Source organism: Panthera onca, chromosome B1 (assembly GCF_046562875.1).
Source record: "Panthera onca isolate mPanOnc1 chromosome B1, mPanOnc1 haplotype 2, whole genome shotgun sequence".
NCBI classification, from domain to species: Eukaryota; Metazoa; Chordata; class Mammalia; order Carnivora; family Felidae; genus Panthera; species Panthera onca.
In genome coordinates, this window is record NC_138342.1 from 173,134,216 (window position 1) to 173,151,255 (window position 17,040).

The following is a 17,040-nucleotide window of genomic DNA, read 5'->3' on the forward strand; positions in this document are numbered from 1 at the left end:
GCCTTCCTAGACAGAAAACTTCACAGAGGCTCAGTGGAGGGGGAGACCACTGGGGATTCCAGTGTTTGGGTCTTAGGTATATGACTCTATGTAGTATTTTTCTGTAGAATCAAGTGTCTCCCAAATAGGTTTACTGCATAAATTTTAAAGTCATTATTTTCAAGGGCACTGCACAGTGCATTGTAGGTATCTTTTGTCGTTATTATTAAAGAGTACTAATAGTTATTTGGGGATGCATTATTTTTTTGTACTAAAAAGTAGAGCTCACTGTGGAAGGATAAAACAGGTATGGGAATTTTACGCACTGCTCTGTCTGGGTGTGGTGGGATGGGAAAAGGATGGAAGGAGCAGAATTTAAACTATATCTGAAAAGCTTTATTCTTTTTAAAAGAAAGTACTCATGGGAGAACATCAACATCTCAACTCTGAGTAATAACTTTATATAATTTGGTATTGTTGTCTGTGAGATTAAGCATAATGATACCTCCTCCTCCTCCACTTGTAATGGGCCTTTACTCTCCTAAAAGATGAGAAACTACTGTGGGAGAATGGTAGGGAATAGAACTAAATATCGCAGCTTTGATTGACCCAAAGTAATCTTATTTTCATCTTTGCGTTGCTTTGCCATGGTCCCATCATACACTGTCCAGTGTTCCCCAGATTGTTCTTTCTTAAGTCACTTCGTAATGCCCTCCTTATAACTTGAGTTCATTTTAATGTTTCTTTAAGTGACTTTATTCTTTTTCTCTTTCATCTCCTTTCGCTTTTTCTGAATGCTCCTCGATTCTTCCATGTTGCAGAAATGTCCATCTCTAACCTGTTGGTCATGAGTCTTGAGTATATGAGTAGTACAGAGTTCACTAGTAAATAACAGTGTTTTAACAGCTTGTTAATAAGAAGCTTTTGAATAATAAAGCTGCATTCCCACAAAGGAAACTTGGTAGCATGGTCTTCCCTCTCCCAACCCTCTTTTTATGGTGAGAGGGGCACTGGGACTTGGGGATTTCTGGAACACCCTTTACTAATTAGTATTGACAATGTAGGGAACCACCAAAGAGCAGTGGTTCTTAACCTTTTAGAAAAGACAGATTTCTTTGAGGAATAATTTTGCATGCAGCTCTATGGAGTTTGATTATTGTTTCATACCTCCAGTAGGCCAAAAACTGCAGCTAAAAAAGTCACTACTGTAGAGCTTAGGAATTTCGTTTTTGTTTTTTTTTTTTTAATTGTTATACTTATTAAAGTATTTCATTTCTTGGGGCTTCTGGGTGGTTTAGTCAGTTAAGCGTGTGACTCGTGATTTCTGCTCAGGTGCGTGTATACTTTCTCTCTCAAAAATGAACAAGCTTTTAAAAATATTTAAAATATTTATTTCTTGGGGCGCCTGGGTGGCTCAGTCGGTTAAACGTCCAACTTTGGCTCAGGTCATGATCTCACAGTTCGTGAGTTCGAGCCCTGCATTGGGCTCTGTGCTGACAGCTTAGAGCCTGGAGCCTGCTTCGAATTCTGTGTCTCCCTCTCTCTCTGTTCCTCCCCCACTCATGCTCTGTCTCTCTCCTTCAAAAATAAATAAAAACATTTAAAAAAATGTTTTTAGTATTTATTTTTCTTTTTTAAAAAAGGTTTATATTTTGAGAAAGAGAGAGTGAGCAGCAGAGGGGCAGAGAGTGGGAAAGAGAGAATCCCAAGCAGGCTCCCCGTTGTTAACACAGAGTCCAGTGCAGGGCTTAAACTCATGACCCACGAGATCATGACCTGAACCAAAATCAAGAGTTGGACATTTCAACCAACTGAGCCACCCAGGTGCTCCTAAAATACTTTATTTCTGACCTGCCTTGTTCCCATGAACTGCACTCAAATTGTACAGGGAGAGAAAGAACCTTAAGCAGGCTCCTGAGCGGAAATCGAGAGTTGCTTAACTGGCCGAGCCACCCTGGTACCCATGTGGAGTCTTTGATAAATCTCCTGGGAAGTATGGGAGGAAGGGAGATAGTCCTTTATCATTTTTATTCTAAATTAATTAAAAACTTTTTTAACCTCTTAAGTGACAAATTTATATCACTTAAAAAATGTTGAAATTTAATATGTTTTAAAAATCTGTTTACCCAGTTTTTCATGATTTTTTAAAATATAATTTTCTTTCTAAAACACTACTAGGAACCACAGACTAATTACATTTTATTTCAAAAATTTGATACATATATTGTGATTTCTTTATATCTTTAGTAAGGATGGTGAATTTGAACAGGCCGTACGATAGTTATGAATTGGTGAGGGGAAGCTTTTCATTCTTATAAAATGAAGAGTTTAGGGGCGCCTGGGTGGCTCAGTCGGTTGGGCGTCCGACTTCGGCTCAGGTCATGATCTCACAGTCCGTGAGTTCGAGCCCCGCATCGGGCTCCGTGCTGTGCTGGCAGCTCAGAGCCTGGAGCCTGTTTCAGATTCTGTGTCTCCCTCTCTGTCTGACCCTTCCTCGTTCATGCTCTGTCTCTCTCTGTCTCAAAAATAAATAAACGTAAAAAAATAAATAAATAAAATTTTAAAAAATGAAGAGTTTAGGCTTGACTTATTTATATCATGCATTTGGGGACAAGTAAAATATCCTAAAATATATACATCTTTACATAAGATTTATATACAGTATATATTACATGTTATATACAGTATATATATATTTTACACATAGCACATAGAGAACTTTTAACTGCAAGATAACTCTAAACATTACTAGGGTTTAGATGAAATATTAGATTACAAGTTAGCAAAATTAGCAATTTTTTTCTGTTTACACTTCATCTTCGCAAAGGGCATCCACAGGGGTAACTGACACACTCTTCCCTACCAGGCAGAGAGAGGTGGTAAGGCTAGAAGAGTCCCTGCTATGCCTGTATGTGACAGAATTTTATAAAGTGCCCCATACACTATTTTTTTTAAGTTGTTTTACCCATTTGTTTATGAAAGGACCATTAAGAATGTGACACATTTATATGAATGCAGTTTTAGGATTATAACATGAAGTATTAAATAAACCTGCTTGAGTCCATAATGATTTAAATAAATGATTGGTCAAATAAATAAGCAGGGAGAGGGGATACTTCTTACAGGAGAATTTCAAATATATGGATGGATGCTCCTCCCTACAGGAACTGTAACTTGATTCTCTAAGTGTGGACCAGACTTAGAGACTCATTGCCAAAGAATAGAGTATGACAAGGGGGCAAAGAGTAACTGCAGTGGAGAAACCTGGCAGATCCTGCCTTAGCCAAGTGAGTGAAGCTAACATCACCAGTGGAAAAGTCATGTTGATATCATGTATACATGTGTATCTTACTTCACCTCTGGTACCTGCCTAAAAACCAGTGATCCCAGTCTGATGAGAAAAGAAAACAGACGTACCCAGCTGAGGGACATTCTACAGTACCTCACTACTACTTCTCAGAATGGTCGGGAAGATGAAAAATCAGGAAAGTCTGAGAAACTGTTAAAGTCAGAGAGACCAAGGAAAGTTGACAACTAAATACAGTGTTGTTTGGATCCTGGAGTAGAAAGGGCTGTTAGTAGAAAACCTGGTGAAATCTGAGTAAAGTCTGGAGTTTAAGCTAATAGTAATGTACAATGTTAATTTCTTAATTGTAACAAATGGTTAAATAGGATGTTGCATAAATACCATGGTTGCATAAGTTGTTGACATTAGAAGAAACTGGGTGAAGGGTATAATGGAAACACTCTGTGCTACCTTTGCAACTTTACTGTAACTCTGAACTTAAAATAAGCATTTATTTAAAAAATACTATTTCCTATATTCTTGATAACCTAGGAATTTTGTCTTGAAGAACTTGGGGACATAGTTTTAATTGGTCGTGTTTTTGTTTTTTTTTTTTTTCCAGTCCTGTTAACAACTTGACTTAAATCCCTAGTACAGCAGGGAGAAGATAGATTTAAACAAAGGCATCCGGGGCGCCTGGGTGGCTCAGTCAGTTAAGCATCCGACTTCGGCTCAGGTCATGATCTCGCGGTCTGTGAGTTCGAGCCCCGCGTCGGGCTCTGTGCTGAATGCTCAGAACCTGGAGCCTGTTTCAGATTCTGTGTCTCCCTCTCTCTCTGACCCTCCCCCATTCATGCTCTGTCTCTCTGTCTCAAAAATAAGTAAACGTTAAAAAAAATAAATAAACAAAGGCATCCAGTCTGTGAAGGAATTTGTGGAGTCTTTTTCTCTCTCTCTTTTTTTTTTTTTTTTTTTTTTTTGAGAGAGAGAGTGCACGCACACACACGTGAACAGGAGAGAGGCACAGGGAGAGAGAGAATCCTAAGCAGGCTCCTGAGCGGAAATCAAGAGTCAGGGGCTTAACTGGCTGAGCCACCCTGGCACCCATGGGAAGTCTTTGATAGATCTGCTAGGAAGTATGGGACAAAGGAAGATAGAGATTCCTTTATCATTTTTATTCTAAATAATCTTTCTTAACTCTGTTCTCTATTAAAAATTAAATATTAAGTAAATATATATGTTTGTGTTTGTATATATATGTACAGACATATATGTGTTTACATGCACAGATACATATATGTATAATTTTTCCCCTCTAGCTTTAATTACTTTTTTAAGTATTTTTTTAATGTTTATTTATTTTGAGAGAGAGAGAGAGTGTGTGTGTGTGGATAGGGGAGGGGCAGAGAGAGGGAGACACAGAATCCAAAGCAGGCTCCAGGCTCTAGGCTCTGAGCTGTGAGCACAGAGCCCGATGCCGGGCTTGAACCCATGAACTGTGAGATCATGACCTGAGCTGAAGTTGGGTGCTTAACTGACTGAGCCACCCGGGCGCCCCATAGCTTTAATAATTTTTAAAAGATAAAGGACCTGGCTGTGACTTGATTTTAATATCAAATGGTACTTTATGAGTACCATTAACATAAATTTGTGATTTCTGTATTGTATTTCTATGAATATGTGTTTTTATTCATCAGGTAATAGGAAATTTGTTTTTAATGTTTATTTATTTATTTTGAGAGAGAGAGAGAAAGGGCCTGAGTGGGCGGAGGGGCAGAGAAAGAGGAATAGAGAATCCCACGCAGGCTCCACGCTGTCAGTGCAGAGCCCGACCTGAGCCGAAACCAAGATTCAGACACTCAACCACCTGAGCCACTCAGGTGCCCCGAAATAGCATGTTTTAATGTACCTATATATATTTCTTCCATTAGTATTACTCTTTTTTTGAGGACTTTTTCATTTTTCTCTCCAGATAAAACAATAAAATTATGGAAAATCAGTGAAAGGGACAAAAGACCAGAAGGGTATAACTTGAAAGAGGAGGATGGAAGGTATAGAGATCCTACTACAGTCACTACACTACGAGTAAGTACTACTTACGAAAAAATGATGGTATGACAAATAGTGTTCTGTATTCATATTATATATGCTAGATCCTGAGCAGAACTTGAATAGGATTAACTGTAATCTGCCCCCTCCCAATAATTCTGTAACCAGGTAGGACATTAAAAACTCCCATTTTGAACAACCATGTCCCACATAGAGGTCTCTCTGTGTCAGGGGCTGACCCAAGACCTAACGCAAGACTGTTTTATAGTCTCTGTTAGCTAACACAACCTTAAGTTTCAAGATTAATTTTCTTTGGAGGTCAAAAAAGCAGAAATGGACCAGATATTCTGGTTTCTGCTGAAAAATACCAAGAATTAGGTGCTCTGGGCCAATTTCCTTTTTAGCCATTTCAAACTGGGAAAATGTTTAGCTTTGTAAATCTCAAGCAAAAGATTGGAACTAGAACGCACATCAAATTCTAATAGTGTAAAAGAAGATAAATTGACCAAATTATTTTTCTTCTCATTTCAACACTTTAAGGATCAATATCAGTTGCTGTATAAAACTAAATCTGTGTGCTATTTGTAGTGTTCCCTCAAAAACTGGAGTAAAGAACTGAACCTTAAGTGCCATTGTAAATAAATGAGCATTTTGTAATGACTGTTTTTCATGTATTGACAGGTGCCAGTCTTTAGGCCCATGGATCTAATGGTTGAGGCCAGCCCACGAAGAATATTTGCCAATGCTCATACATATCACATCAACTCAATTTCTATTAATAGTGATTATGAAACCTATTTATCTGCAGATGATTTACGGATTAATCTTTGGCATCTGGAGATTACAGACAGGAGTTTTAGTATCCATTTGGTTTCTTTTTTTGGTGTTCGGTAAAGAAGGCATGTTGTGCCCACTAGTTATTTATTCATCTCTCCTCTATGTATTTTTATTTTTTCTGCTTATAGGAGCTTCTTACTATACCACTTTTTTTTTTTTTTTTTAAGTTTATTTAGTTATTTTGAGAGAGATACAGGAGGAGAGAATCCTAAGCAGGCTCCGCACTGTCAGCACAGAGCCTGACATGGGGCTTAAACTCATGAACTGTGAAATCATGACCTGAGCCGAAGTCAAGAGTTGGTCACTCAACCAACTGAGCCACCCAGGCGTCCCTATAGCATTTCTTCTTTGTGCTTAAGTGATTAAACACTGGGGGAAGTTCTTTGATAAAGGGCATAATGTATTGATATAAAAATAGCATTGTTGGGGGCGCCTGGGTGGCTCAGTCAGTTAACAGCTCCGGTCATGATCTCGCAGTTCGAGAGTTCAAGCCCCGCGTCGGACTCTGTGCTGACAGCTCAGAGCCTGGAGCCTGCTTCGGATTCTGTGTCTCCCTCTCTCTCTGCCCCTCCCCCACTCACACTCTGTCTCTCTCTTTCTCTCAAAAATAAATATTAAAAAAATTTTAAATAGGATTCTTAGAATTTTAAGTACTATTACGTATAGTAAGTTCAGTAATTAGTGCTAAGTGCTTTGCTATATAATACTGTGTATATTAAATACTGCTGCAGTCCCTGTGAAAATTAATGTTTTTAATAGTTGAGTTTTTTGTAAAAAACAAATTTGTGGAGTAATATTCTTTAAAAATGTAATTATAAAAATATGCTCACTAGAGTTGGAAAAAAATTCATACAAGTCATGATGCAATAGTGGTATAAAGTCAATAGAAATACCTTTCCCAACGCCATTCTCATTGTTCATATTATCCTTCTGAGATTTTTCTGTACAAGTGTATGATACTATACATACCTGGCATACACCGCATACTATGTGCATACAAATCTAGGGTTGTATATAAATATATTTAAGTTTGTCTTCCTTTTATTTTTTAAGGTTTTGTAAATGTTAGCAGTTATTACCGCGAGTGTCATTGTATGTATTTTTAAATAGACCTCATTTGAAAAATTAACACCTTATTGGAATTTATACTCTACCCATATTGTATAAAAGAGCCTTTTTCCTCCAGTCTGGTCCCTTTAACAGTCTCGTTAGTGAAAAGTCCTGTTTATCAACCATTTATGTTTCTTTTTGTTCTTTTCTAGTTTTTACGTTAGGTACATCAGCTCCATTTTTGTGGTGCAGTAGGTTCCCCTTGAAGTTTTTTACTTTTGTTTGGAATGTACACTAACTCCTGTCAATATTTAGGAAGATAACTTATCAATCGGTTCCTTGTGGCTTCTGGGATTTGTGTCACACTCAGGAAAAAAAGGCCCTGCTACATTCTAACAGGATATAGAATTCACCCATGGTTTCTTCGAAGATTTTTCCCCAAGCGTTAGAATCCCTCTGGGATTTATACTCCTTTAAGGAGTAGAATGCAATTCAGGATTAATACTTGTGCTTAATTAAGTTTATGAATGAATTTTAGATTTGAGAACTGCAAGATTATATTTGCTCTTTTTTCTAAGTGGAAATTCCTTAATAAAATGCTATTCAGATATTGTGGATATCAAGCCTGCCAATATGGAAGAGCTAACAGAGGTGATCACAGCAGCAGAATTCCATCCAAACAGCTGCAACACGTTTGTATACAGCAGCAGTAAAGGAACTATTCGGTTATGTGACATGAGGGCCTCTGCCCTCTGTGATAGGCATTCTAAACGTAAGTTTACTGTGTCTTTTTTTCAAATGATAACATTTTCTGGTTTTTTGAAACTAGTGTCAGATGTGGTGACTGCATTTACGTAGGTTTATAAGTCTGGGAATCTGTGTGCCCAGGGTCTCCCGTGCCCTTTGCCAAGCTGCCTGACTCTACACGAGGCTCTGGAGCTTACTCCACTGGAACAACATGAAGGCCCTCCTGGGAGCATGTCTGTCGATGTCCCAGTGGATATATTTTTAAATGGAATATGATTTTTTGGGAACCTGGGGTTAGGCTCTCCAACTCTGTATTCAAGTGTAATCGGGTTTTTTTTCTCCTTCCCTTCCCCCCCTCCCTTCTCTCTTTTCCCCCTGCCCTCCCTTTGTCACTTTCTATTTTGAGTTTTCTCGGAAGACCTTTCTGAGAAGAGCTTTCCTTGGTTTCAAAAAAAATGAAAAAGCGCCAGGTCAAAAAATTAAGGGTTTACATTATTATTGTCTTCATGTTACTGTAGACGTGAAATTCATTTGGTACGTGCCTGTTATCAAAACGGTTTCACCTGGCCACTAAAACAGTAGACTCTGGAATGAATTTGGACGGTGTGTTTCCTTGCGGTGGCAGTACAGGCAGTCGTGGAGGATGCGGAACCCGCAGACCTGGTGCACTCTGAAGCCCGAAGCCCTGGGGGGAGCTTAGCTCCCTTAAACCAGCCGTAGGGCTCTGGGTGTGCGCTATGTACTTGGGCGTCTTCGACGTCGGCACTAAATCACTCCTAAGAAACCTCCAGGGAGGTTATGTTCGTGTAGCCAGAGAGGTTTTTCAGTTCTATATACTAGCCTGTCATCTCTGACTCACTTGTAGGAAGTTTGTGAATGGTTGTCTCAGCAAGTGCTTTGTCCGAGCCAGAATATTATACAATTTGCCCTTTTTTGCTTGTTTTTAGTGTTTGAAGAACCTGAAGATCCCAGTAACAGGTCTTTTTTTTCTGAAATCATCTCCTCTATTTCTGATGTAAAATTCAGCCATAGTGGTCGATATATGATGACTAGAGACTATTTGTCAGTCAAAATTTGGGACTTAAATATGGAAAACAGGCCTGTGGAAACATACCAGGTATTTGCAGTTTTTTCTTTCAATGAGCATATACCTTGTTTACTTCTAAGTCTTTATAGTGGATTTTGTACTACATGTTAATCCCAGTACAGCATGGTCAGCCCATAGGCTTTTTCCTTCAGACATCCATTGAGTATGTTGCTTCGCCTAATGTTAATTTTATGTATACTTTTGTAGGTTGTGTTGTCTATTCAGTTAAAGTGTGATTTTGCTACCAGTTTGGTTCAGTAGTAACAACTCTTCTTCCCCACCCCTGTCTACATTTACAGTGAGGAGGGGAGAGCAAGCTCTCTATTAATGTCTAGGTGGGGAAGAGGATTGGGGAGAATGGCCAGTCCTACTGGAGATGTCCTGGTTGCAGTGTGCACAGTAGTAGTTTAAAACTGAAGCTGAACTCGGGCGTGCCCAGTCAGGTGGACCGGCGCTCTGCCTTTTGGCTGATAACTGTTGTCTTAAGCTAAAGGAGAAGGGCTTGAAAGCCCAGCAGACGGCTCTAGGTGTTGCCTATCTGTTGTAGGATGTTAGGTCTGGATTCTCTTCTCGTCAGCCAGCCACTACCATTGATCCCCTATCTCTTCTAGAGAAGAGAATGAAGGTGTGCACAGCTGGGAACAGGGTGGAGGGCAAGCAGAAACCTGGGGTGAAGCCCTAGGCTACAGTGTAGAAAACACTTAACGCTGTCGTATGAATAGAGAACTTATAAACGGTACCTTCTTTATGTTATATGTCTTCCATAAAATTAGAACAACGTTTCTCTAACTTTTTAATCCTCTTTGACAAACGTAAACTACTTAAGACTCTTCTTAATGGTATTTGAAATTTTAAAATAAATGCTGTGTTGAAACAAAAGCAAATATATACTGCTTTGTTTTCACGTTACATTTGTGTGACCTGCAAGATTGTAATCTATTTCCTGGGGTTCCTCACCACCACCACCCCATTGCCATTGAGAGTAATTGATTTGAACCTTAACTTCATACACTTAAAATTGTTTGGTGAGAAACCCTTATATGTGCATTCTAAAACTTTGTTGGATTGTTAGGATTTACCTCTTTTTACCAGATTTGCAGGTTTTCTGCTTATGCTGAATTAGTGATTCAGAGTAGAGTCACATTATACTCAAATGTAATGTATGCAGATTCAACTCTTAACTGAATTTATATAATCCTCTTTCTGAGCTGTGTGACTAAAGGGTACTTTGAGCTTATTAATTTTTTGCCTTCTAACTCTACATGAGTTACAGTTCTTCTGTGTTAACAAATTTGTGCTTAATGTCACATAGACATGGCTGAATCATTCCACTATACTTAATTGAAATGGACACTTAAAATGACTTAAGGTTGTTTCGTAAAGAATAGAGAATTCTGAGCATTTAGAAGGTACCTGCTCTTTTCTGTCATTATTTATTTTATAAGGCTCTCTAAGTAGTCAGTAAGATAGAGACCCCTTTTTCCCTCCCTCTGGTCACAACAAAAGCTTTGGAATGTCCTTTGTAATTTAACAGTGTTGATATTGAGAAAAATGCATCATTTCTCAGAATACTTTTTAAATACCAGATTTAATGATTTTTCTGGTTTATCCCCTTGTGAGATAGTAGTGAGTAAAATACAGAATTATACTTCAGAAAACCAGTACCTCTTCATTAGTTTTTGATACTCCATAAGGAATATCAAGTAATAACCAATTTTTTTAGTGATGCATACCTCGAGTAACTATATGAAGTTGATCCTTGAACAACATGGTTTGAACTCCGTGGGTCCGCTTACACGTGGACTGTTTTTCTATAAAAACAGTATAGTGCCATAAATGTATTTTCTCTTCCTTATGATTTTCTTAATAACATTTTCTTTTCTCTAGCCTACTTTATTATAAGAATACACTGTATAATACATATTACATATAACATTAAAAAAAATACATGTTAACTTTATATTATCAGTAAGGCTTCCCCAGCCAAGAGTAGGCTATTAGTAGTTAAATTTGGGGGAGTCAAAAGTTCTATATGGATTTTGACTGCAGTGGGTTTAGCACCCCTAATCCTCATGGTGTTCAAGGGTCAGTTGTAATTTATCACCAAACCAGGGGCGCATGGTCATGCTGCGCATAGTATGGGTATGTAATGATAATATAGGGCTTCAGTTATTTATGCCCAGGAAGTAGTTATTTAAAAAGGAAGTAAAACATAATAATTATGTAATTTATGGATTGAAAACCAAGTGTTAACATATTCAACTACAGATATAATAATAATAGTCTTTAATTATCATTCTCTTATCTGTACCATTTTCAAATGTTCTCTAGCCTGAATAATTAGTCAGGCCTATAAAGTGTTCATTTGCCATGCCCCAAAGGGTATTTTTCTCTGTCCTACAATGGGAAAATGTGTGTTCTTGGAAAGGGGCTCATTTGTTTGTAAAAGAATAAAATTATTGCCTTTATTGTTACCAAGAGAATTGAATTTTAATAAGATTAAATAAAGTGTGTATGTATCTCTGTATATTTCTTTTTTAAAAAAACAAGTAAGGATTTAGTTAAATTGTTTTCCTAATATCAATCAGCAGATATTAAGATGTAAATAAATATATCTGTAATAATGCATTTGTACTTAAAACTCAGGTTCATGAATACCTCAGAAGTAAACTTTGTTCACTGTATGAAAATGACTGCATATTTGACAAATTTGAATGTTGTTGGAACGGATCTGACAGGTAATTTATTTTAATTTGAACTTCTCATTCAATTGTGCATTTCATTAGAGGAAAGAAATTTGCTATTTCGCTTCTATGGTTGCCACGTTCACTAAAAATACAACTTCTTTTAGATTGACACAAATTATAAATCCTGACTTCATTTTCTTTCAGTTTCCTTGAAATAAATTCAGTAACCTTATAGCAGTAACAGCAGAAAAAAATTAAACCTGTTTCACTAATAAATATGAAAATGCACAAAGAAGTCTCAGGATCTTAAATTATGACTTAAATGTCTTTAAATATTTCCCTTTGTGAACCAGATCAATGACATTTTTGACATGCCAGTAGTTAAAATGGTGAAATTTCAGTTTGTTTGTTCATCAATTATGAAACTGTTTTTAGAAATATTTAGTCAGTGAATATTTCGTTTGGAATGCTACACACCAGTTTTTCCAGACACTACATTAATATCTCATGGAAGTGGTAATTATCATCTGTAATTTTAACCATATTACCATGAGTAATTAGGATTTTTATAATCCACAACTTTGCCATGGTATGCTTCATTTTTACCATGTCATGAACATGTGTACCATTATTTCCAAGGATAAATAAGTCTTAATCTTTCAGGTTTTAGTTTCAGTAGAACAGAACATGGTACAACAAAACATAATTTGGGGATTACCTAAACTTGCCTTCAGGGTAATTAGAGGTACTTTTAGTTTAATCGGTGATGAGTCTCATGGTATTATGTGTTAAAGAGGATGATAGAACTTAGATCATTTATCTTTGGCATGACTTTTAAAAGTACTTTTATCTGATTCTAACATGACACCCAGTAATAGGCTGACCAGAGTGCACCTAGACTAGGAACAAGCAAGCTTTGCCTTTGAATGCACTAACCCCGAGGCATCGAGAAGTTTTGAAAAAAGAAAAGAGGAAAGGAGAAATTAGCAAGTAGGAAGAGAAAGAAGACACTGATAGAATAGAATATGGCACACTGCTGCAACTAGTTAGTTCTTCCTCACACGGTTGAAACTGTTGATTTCCCTTAACCTTAAAATAATTTTTTGGAAATGATTTCAAACTCACGGAAAACTTGTAAGGGTGACACGTCTTATTTAGCCCTTACTCAGGTTCTCCTGGTACTGTTTGCTGGGTCATTCTCTTTTGCTGGGTCTTTTTCTCTCTCTCTATAAAGACGTGCAGGTAGGGGCTCCTGGGTTGCTCAGTTGGTTGAGCGTCTGACGCTGAATTTCGGCTCCGTTCACAATCCCCCGGTTTGTGAGTTCGAGTGCCGCGTCGGGCTCTGTGCCGACAGTGCGGAGCCTGCTTGGGATCTCTCTCTCTCTCTCAAAAGAAATAAATAAACATAAACTAAAAAAAAAAAAAAAAAAAAGACATTTAAACAGACGCACATACTTTATTTGTGAACCAATTGAGAGTAAATTCCAAACATGCCCCATTGCCCTTTAATTTAATGAGTATTTAAATTTAATAAGTATTTCCTAAAACATAATAGTTTCTCCCATATGATGGCAAGGCAGTCCTCTAAAGCAGAGAAACTCGCGTTGGTGCAGTCCTCCTGTCTGATCCACAGAGCCCATTAAAATTTCCCCAGCCTCGGGGCGCCTGGGTGGCTCAGTCAGCTGAGCCTCTGACTGCAGCTCATGATCTCACAGTTTTTGGGTTCGAGCCCTGCGTCGGGCTCTGTGCTGACAGCTTAGAGCCTGGAGCCTGCTTTGAGTTTTGTGGCTCCCTCTCTCTCTGCCCCTCCCCTGCTCGCTCTTGCACTCTCTCTCTCAAAAATAAACTTCAAAAAAATTAAAAAAAAAAAAAAAATCCCCCCCCCCTCCCCCAGCCTTCCTCAGTCACGTCCTTCCTAGCAGAGGGAAAAAATCTGATCAAATAGCCAATCCAAAGGTATATGTAACATTTAGTTGTCCCATCTCCTTAGTCTTCTTTAATTTGGAGCAGTAGTTCTTCGTGTTTTCCTTGTCTTCTGCAACTGTGGCATTTTTGAAAAACAGGCCAGTGATTTTATAGGATGTTTCTCAGTTGGAGTGTTGTCTAATGTTTCCTCGGGACTTGATTCAGGTGACACATTTTTGGCAGGTATACCACAGAAATGCTGGCCTAACGAAACCTTTTAAATAGACCTACGTGTCCTAATCCATTCAAACCTCACAGATTCAAATAATACAAGGATGCCGGTCTAAATTACATAAATCCTTTTAAAAGAAATACAGTTTTAGTACCTTCAGGTATATGCACCTATTTAAGTTTGATTAAAATGTTGTCAAGTGTCCTTTGGGGGAATTGACAGTACTGTGTAACGTACGATATGTGCAAATACTCAGAGTTGTTTTCAAGTGGTGAACAGTTCCTTGATAACCTGTGATCTTATTTACAATAATAATTTAAACCATGGGGGAAGTAATAATAGCACCAGTCCCTTTCCAAATGAACGGTTTCAAACTTAGGTTTTTTTGCTTACCGGGATACTTAAAACTTAGTAAGTGTTGAGCGGTGATGGATGGAAGGTGAAACTGACAAAGAGCTACCCTGGGTAGGATTAAAATTTGGCATTCCTTTAAACGGTTACTATTAAAAATATTTGTCAAAAAAAGTGCTTCAGATGTATTTAATGTTATAGGTAAAACGACTTTCTGTTCGTAAAAACTTCATATGCTACTCAGTATTCTCAGAAGCGGATTTCTTAAACCATTCATAAGCTAGGATGATCCCAGCCAGACAGCATCCTGGGAACAAGTTCTCTAGTTTATCATTTAAATCACAAAACAAAGCAAAGCGATGGTTTCTTATGAGCAGTTTTATACCGTGCAATTTGGGGGTTTCAGAACCTGTGGTCCCACGGTTGGTACTTCAGAAAGCTACAGGTTTGGTCAGTCACGCAACAGCCTGTAGTGACAAAAATGTTCGACAAAGGTGACGTCACTACTAGTAATCAGAAGCTGCCCTTGAGAATGCTTCCCGCGTTGGTGATGGTTTGGGTAGTCATGAAAAGGAGTCGTTGACAGAAAACCAAGCTCCCTAGCCCTAGCCCCAGACTAGGACCAGTTTGTTTGTATGGTCTCGGGGCTGGTGTCAGCAGCCCTCTTCCTAAATCCAAATGTGCTCGAAGTCGCTATTTCCTGTGGAGCACACTGGACTGGGTTTCATCCCTGAACCGTTGTACTGAAAATGAACTCTTTTCACTTATTTGACTGCACACTTGTTTGCTTTTGCAGTGTTGTCATGACCGGATCTTACAATAACTTCTTCAGAATGTTTGACAGGAACACGAAGCGAGACATAACCCTAGAAGCGTCGCGGGAAAACAATAAACCTCGCACGGTTCTGAAGCCACGCAAAGTCTGTGCAAGTGGCAAGCGAAAGAAAGACGAAATAAGCGTTGACAGCCTAGACTTCAACAAGAAAATACTTCATACGGCCTGGCACCCCAAGGAAAATATCATTGCTGTAGCTACTACAAACAATCTGTATATATTTCAAGACAAAGTGAATTAGGGTTGGCATTCCCAGCCGAAGAGCCCACTTCCTGCTTAGTTGAGATAGTTGAATCTAGCATTCGTACCTAAAAACGAGAGAGGTCCATTGTGGCGCCCCTTTCCAGTGTTTGACAGTGTGCCATTCGACAACACATCTTTTATAGCTACATGGAGAAATCTCTGTGGATTCTCACCGCGGTGTTCTCCATGTCTGCTAGCCATGTAGGTAAGGGTAGGGCACTTTTAATTTAAATGACTTCTTGCACCATCTTGCCTAATGGACTAGATTGGACTGTGTCAACATTGATTTCCTCCACTTTTTATGCCTTCCATTGTGATGACGTCAAACACAGTGAAAGCCTTCAGTCATGCTTATGGGATTTAATTGTGTATCCTCATTACTGTATCATTTGTGGGGTACACCCCTCCCCCTTTTTTAAATTAAACACAGCTCATTCTTACTGTGGCTTGTAGCATTCCTCCTCTTCTGGCCTCCTGGACTCTTCCCCTCCGTCTCTCTCACCCCTGCCCCTCCACCCAGTCTTGGTGGTGGTATATTAAAAAAAGAAAGAACGAAAGCACACAAAATGAGTCAGTTTGGGGTCAGTGGTAAAGGGGGTATATGTTGCGAACAAATGTTTTAAATAACAGTTGGCTGTAATCACTCCTTGCCGTGTCTGGCACCGAAAATAAGGAAAAAAAAATACTACTACTGAATAAAAGTGACAAAGAATGGAGAATCTGGTTTTCTTTTTCTTTTTTAATCTACCTCTCTAAGCCAATATTTTGTGTCATACTTTTGGGCGCAGTGAAATGAAATGAGTTTCCATTGTTTAATCGGTATTTTTGTTAACTATTTTTAACAAGTGTTCTTTTACATGGAGAAGAAGGGGTCTTGGTTCTGTATGAACATGTTTTGAATATATATTGGTATTACTAAGGATTTCACAATCTATAAATTGCTATTAGAGATTTTTTTTTTACTGTGGTTATAAGTATTGGATACATTGTATCTACACTTAACTCATCTGTTAATGAAATTGTTGTAAATGGGAACCAAATTTGTAGAACTTCATTTTTAAAGACTTTTTACAGTGCTTAATTTCATTTTTGCCTTACTAAAGTTAAAGGTTTAAAAAACTTTCTTAACAGGTTAAAACTTTTTTTGTCATTCACTCATAAGACATGACATAAAACTATCCTCCAGTGATTTACATAGATAAAATTGACACTGCACTAAATATTTTTTTTGTATTTTACTGCTATCAGATCTGAATGAAATGTACTTTGCCATAGATATGTTTTCCTCTATTTTTGGTTTTCCAAAGTATTAATATTAAAGACAAACTTTAAAGGTTCAGTGTTCAGAAAGTGCTTGATGGACTCCCAACAGCTGCCTCAAATAAAAATTTAGTAATCTGTAAATGATTACATTTTCCTTAAGTGGTGATACCTTTTCCAAAGATGAAGAGTACTCCTATTTTTTAATGGGTAGAATGTACCTTTGTCAGTCTTGCAGAAGCTTTAATGGAGAAGAAAATGGACTTTATTTTTAAAACTATAAATTGAGTAGGCATGTATATTATTAGAGAATGGTTAGGATGTTTTGGATGAGCAGTAATAGACAACCTAGAATTTTAGAGGACTCTGAGTGCTTCATATATATATATATATATATATATATATATATATGTCCACTACCTATGGTTCTATTCTCATCAATGAAAGCTGATGAAGCAATTCGACCGTAATTCCCTCTATACTTATATGAAT

General features: G+C 37.9%; 1 protein-coding gene across 5 annotated transcripts in view; it reads left to right on the top strand.

The window, feature by feature from the left end:
* Nucleotides 1-16,007, top strand: part of PPP2R2A (protein phosphatase 2 regulatory subunit Balpha) — an 84,804-nt gene extending 68,797 nt beyond the window's left edge. For all 5 annotated transcript variants that reach the window (XM_060653217.3, XM_060653218.3, XM_060653215.3 and 2 more), the window contains exons 5-10: nt 5,238-5,350; nt 5,996-6,173; nt 7,809-7,973; nt 8,896-9,065; nt 11,682-11,773; nt 15,007-16,007. In XM_060653217.3, the coding sequence (XP_060509200.1) occupies nt 5,238-5,350; nt 5,996-6,173; nt 7,809-7,973; nt 8,896-9,065; nt 11,682-11,773; nt 15,007-15,286 (998 nt within the window). In that variant the 3' untranslated portion in view covers nt 15,287-16,007. The remainder of the gene's footprint in view (nt 1-5,237; nt 5,351-5,995; nt 6,174-7,808; nt 7,974-8,895; nt 9,066-11,681; nt 11,774-15,006) is intronic.
* Nucleotides 16,008-17,040: the final 1,033 nt, after the last annotated feature.